This window comes from Microtus ochrogaster, unplaced genomic scaffold (assembly GCF_000317375.1).
Source record: "Microtus ochrogaster isolate Prairie Vole_2 unplaced genomic scaffold, MicOch1.0 UNK109, whole genome shotgun sequence".
Lineage (NCBI taxonomy): Eukaryota > Metazoa > Chordata > Mammalia > Rodentia > Cricetidae > Microtus > Microtus ochrogaster.
In genome coordinates this window covers 458,355-463,456 of record NW_004949207.1, presented here as the reverse complement: position 1 = coordinate 463,456, position 5,102 = coordinate 458,355, and the positions used below count along the sequence as shown (strand labels likewise).

General features: G+C 50.8%; 1 protein-coding gene across 2 annotated transcripts in view; it reads left to right on the top strand.

Moving 5' to 3' along the window:
• Positions 1 to 425: 425 nt before the first annotated feature.
• The window catches only part of Agfg2 (ArfGAP with FG repeats 2), a 39,403-nt gene continuing 34,726 nt past the window's right edge, over positions 426 to 5,102 (top strand). For both annotated transcript variants that reach the window (XM_013355281.2, XM_026778171.1), the window contains exon 1: positions 426 to 805. In XM_013355281.2, the coding sequence (XP_013210735.1) occupies positions 585 to 805 (221 nt within the window). In that variant the 5' untranslated portion in view covers positions 426 to 584. The remainder of the gene's footprint in view (positions 806 to 5,102) is intronic.

Sequence of the window (5,102 nt, the reverse complement as noted above, 5' to 3'; positions counted from 1 at the left end):
ATTCACCCTCCCCTTCTCTGCCTTTCCCTTTCCCCTTCAGTCCCTCCTAGGGCCACTTCTTTTCTGCCATGCACGTCTCTTGGCTCAGCCTGGAACAAGGCTTTGAAATTTGGCGGGAATTAGTGCCAGGCCGGAGGGTGAGCACTGCGCTCGCGCGGACCACCTCCTTTCTCTCGCACGCTAATTTTGCAACCTTAACAACCAATAAGAGTCAGCCTAGGAACCCGTGGCGAGAGGGGGCGGGGACAAGGAGGAGGGCACGCGCTGTGCTTGCACTGTGGGGGGTCTCTGTGAACCAATGGAAAAGGCGGGAGGCCCATTGGCAGTGGGGCGTGGCTGTGGAGGCTCCAGCAACCCGAGGCCGTCCCGAATCGCACCAATCAGAGCGAGGAGGTGGGAGGGGACTGGCTAATCAGCGTGCAGAACGAGATGAGGAAGGGGGCGGCGGAGTCCGTCGCGGTCGCGGTCGGGACTGCAGGAGCTGGTGTCAGGGTTGCCGGGCGTGCGAAGGCGGCGGAGGCGGGAAAGGCAGCGAGCGGTTGAAGGGGAGCAACCGCAGACTTGCAGAGGAGCTCGGAGGAGAGATGGTGATGGCGGCTAAGAAGGGCCCGGGCCCGGGTGGCGGGGTCGGAGGGAGCAAAGCGGAGGCTGAAGCGGCTTCGGAGGTGTGGTGCCGCCGAGTGCGCGAGCTGGGCGGCTGCAGCCAGGCCGGGAACCGCCACTGTTTCGAGTGTGCCCAGCGCGGGGTCACCTATGTGGACATCACCGTGGGCAGCTTCGTCTGCACCACCTGCTCCGGCCTCCTGTAAGTGGATCCCGGGAAAGGTGGGTTTGGGGTGAAGGGAATCGGCAAGGAGCTCGGGAGGCTAAGAGGGAGAACCCAGGCATTGGACGTGGTGTTGGAAGGTCGCCTGCTGCAGAGATGTGTCGTGGGAGGAAAGGGAAACAGCGCGGGGGCACGGAAAGGCGAAGCTGGAGTCGCGCTGCGGAGGGAAGGGTGGGGGCTGTAGAAGGACACGAGGAGAAGATTGGAGAAACTCCCTGAGGGAGGCGAAGGCGAATTGCAGGTGGGGAGAGAGAAAGTGTGGAGAATTGAAAGGAACTGGGGTGGGGTAGGGTGGGGGAGGGATTTAAAGGGCCAGAAATTGACATAGACCTTTAAAGGGAACTTTAGCTGGGGATGCATTGTGTCTCAGTTGGTAGAGAGCTTGCCTAGCATGCTCCGAGTCCCGAGTTTCCATGCACAGCACTGCATCATACTGAGTACCGTGGCACTCGCCTGTAATCCCAGCACTGAGGGGCCGGTGGATCAGCAGTTCAAGGCCAACCTGTGATACCTGGGACCCTCTCCCCTCCACAAAAAAAAGGGGGGAGGATGAGGGGAAAGGGGAAAGAAGTAGGGAAGTCAAGTTTAGGATAAAAGTGTCCTGTTCCTTCTAACTTGTGTGCCTCCAGCAATGCGATGTAGCCGGGAATGGAAAACACTACGCAGTTTAGCCCAGGTTGACAGCCTAGAGTGGCAGGTCCGATGCCAGGGATCAGGTGCAGATGCTAATCTTCAGAGCTCTGGAATGCTAGCTAGAGGGTAGACGACTTAGGAAATCTAATAAGGGCAGAAAGCCAAAGGGTTATCCTGGCGGACGGCTCAACTTTCCTGAAGCGATGAGGATCAGAGTGGGATATTCTTTTATTTTTTCCTTTTCCTACCCCCCCCTTTAAAGTTCCATTTTGTTTCTCTATTTTGTACTGTGGGGGCTTCCATGACTTGTGTAGGGACCAACAATTTCCTTCCAGGATGTGGGTCTTGGGATCGGACTCAGGTCCACGGGCATGGCTGCAAACTCCCACAGTTGCTGAGGCGGCTCACTATTTTTTTTTTAAATGAGATGGAGCCTCATACAGGCCAGTCTGACCTTTTTGGTTTGTTTGATCTTTTGAGACAGAGTTTCTCTTGTGTGCTGCCCTGGCCAGACTGGCCTCAAAGTCCTGGCAGAGATCCTCCTGCCTCTGCCCCCCGAATAGTGGGTAGGAGTCAAGGCGTGCACCACCTCTGCCCAGCCCAGGCTGACCTTTAATTCACTGTGTAACTGAGGCTAGCTGTGGAAGCCCAGATCCTCCTGCCTCACCTTCCAGGGGCTGGGATTACAGGCATGCACTGCCATCCTCAGCGTGAAGTCATTCTTAAGTGCACTAAGTCTTATCTAGTAAACTGTAAACTTGGGGGACAGTTTAATATTTATAATGATTTATAATTAATAATAATGGTTGTATCCAGTATGGACACTATCATTCCCTGCTACTTCTTATAACAGTGCTTGCCCAGATTTCATATATAATAAGCTCCCCTTCTTTAGGGAATTATTTGACTAACATCAGGTACCAGATCTTTGGGTTTTGTTTTGTTTTGTTTTGTTTTGTTTTGAGATAGGCTTTCTCTGTAGCTTTGGAGCCTGTCCTGGAACTAGCTCTTGTAGACCAGGCTGGCCTCGAACTCACAGAGATCCACCTGCCTCTGCCTCCCAAGTGCTGGGATTAAAGGCATGTGCCGCCACCACCCGGCAATCTTTGGGCTTTTAGGGAGTTATTTTACCCAGTTTTCTAGTATTATTTTAGTATACCGCTATTTTGGCTTTTTTTTTTTCAATAAGGAAAGTTATCCTGCTCTTATATGCATACCAGCTTAAAAAAAAAACAAGGAGTATTGTTCTCATGTGACAGATGGGAGATCAAAAGCAGAAAGGGGTTTAGTAATTTACCCAGTGCCGTATGGAGGATTCTGTTTCCAGCACTTGTTATTTAGTATGAGTTATGATCGTGGGGGGACCAGAAATGAGGATTCAGGTATCCTAGGAGACAGTTTCGAATTATGTCTCTACTCCATTGTCACCCTCTTTTTCAAATTTCTATGGCTTTTTTTTTTCTTTTTTGAGGCAGAGTCTCCTGTAGTCTGGGCTAACCTTGAATATGTAGCTGAGAATGTCTTTAAACTTCTGTTCCTTTTGCGTCCACCTCCTGGGTGCTGGGATCACAGGTGTGCACCACCAGCCTGGTTTGCGAGGTGCTAGAGTTCAGCCCAAACCTTTAGGAATGCTAGGAGGGCATGTGGCTGAGCTGGAGACCCCCCCTTACACACACACACACACACACACACACACACACACACACACACACACACACACCATCCTCTCTCAGCTGCACTTTTGCATTGTGAGGCTGAAAGTGATTGGGGCCGGGCAGTGGTGTTGCATGCCTTTAATTCCAGCACTCAGGAGGCAGAGGCTGGTGGATCTCTTGAGTTCGAGGTCAGCCTGGTCTATATAGCAAGTTGCAGGACAGCAGAGTCTACATAGAGAAACCCTCTCACCTCCGCCCCCACAAAAAAGAAAATGATTTTGGTCTAAAGTAAAAAGCGTTGTGGCTGGGCGCCGTGGCCCATGTCCATGATCTCAACATTGGGGCGATTGAAGCAGGATAGTGGTGAATTTGAGGTCAGCCAGGACTATTTGGCTAAACCACACACACACATTCACACACGAAAATGCATGGGTTCAAGGGGATGGCTCAGTGAATAAAATACTTGCTATGCCAGCATGAGGACCCAAGTTTAGGTCCACAGTACCCAGGTAAATGCCAGGAGGTCATGGTAGCTTGCTTGCAATCCTATCACTTAGGAGGTGGGTGTAAGGGGTCCATGGGCAAGCTGGCTAGCAAGACTGGCTGAATCAGTGAGCTCATGGTCCAGGAGAGGCATTGAGCAACCGAGGAAGGCACCCAGTGTCAACCACTGGCCATTGCATGCACTGGCACTCACACACATGCGAACATGCGTATACACGGAATACGGAATACCCTCCCTGACCCTCAAAGGGGGGTAAGTGTATTATAGCATATGCTAAAAAAGAAAGCGTAAATCTTGGAACGTTTTGAGAAGGGAGATCTGCTTTGTTTTCCTGATACTTGGGCCTGAACTCAGGACCTTATACATGATTGGCAAGTACTCTGTGGCTGAGCCATGCCCCCCAGTCCTGGAAATTCAAATTATAGCATTGAGTAGAAGTGAAGAGAAGCCTTAATGATTCCTCAGAGCTAGGTGCTAGAAAGAAACTGCGAGAGAACTATCAATTAGTTCTAATAGTTAGTGGTGATGGCACGGAAGATAACAATCTCGTGGTGAGCTGGGGCTGGAGAGATGGCTCAGCAGTTAAAAGTACTTGTTTTTCATAAGATCCAGGGGCAGCCCCCGGCACCCATAAAGCAGTTCACAACTGTCTGTAACTTCAGTCCCAGGGGATCCAGCATCCTCTTCTGGCCTCCCAAAGCACTAGGCATACATGCGTAGAGACGTACGTACAGATGAAACAGTCACATACATATTCTTCGTTTCTTGGTTTTGTTTTTTCTCGAGACAGGGTCTCACTGTGTTACTCTTTTTTTTTAAAAAATTATTTATTTATTGTGTATACAGTGCTCTGTCTGCATGTATAATTGCAGGCCATAAGAGGGCACCAGCTCTCATCACAGATGGTTGTGAGCCACCATGTGGGTGCCGGGAACCAAACTCAGGACCTTTGGAAGATCAGGCAGTGCTCTTAACCTCTGAGCCATCTCTCCAGCCCCTCACTGTGTTACTCTTGACAGTCCTTGAACTCAATCTGCCTCCTGAGTGCTGGGATTAAAGGCATGGGCCACCACCTCCCAGCTCATGCACATATTCTAAAAATAAATAAATTAAAACGAACAAACAAAAAACCAGGGCATTGGAGAGATGGCTCAGCAGTTAAGAGCACTGGCTGCTCTTTCAGAGGTCCCAGGTTCAATACCTAGCACCCACATGGCAGCTCACAACTGTCTGCAACTCCAGTTCCAGGGGATCCAACACCCATACACAGTCATACATGCAGGCAGAACACTAAAGCACATAAAACAAATCTTTAAAAAGAAACAACAGGCTGGGCGGTGGTGGCGCACGCCTTTAATCCCAGCACTCGGGAGGCAGAGGCAGCCGGATCTCTGTGAGTTCGAGACCAGCCTGGTCTACAAGAGCTAGTTCCAGGACAGGCTCCAAAACCACAGAGAAACCCTGTCTCGAAAAACCAAAAAAA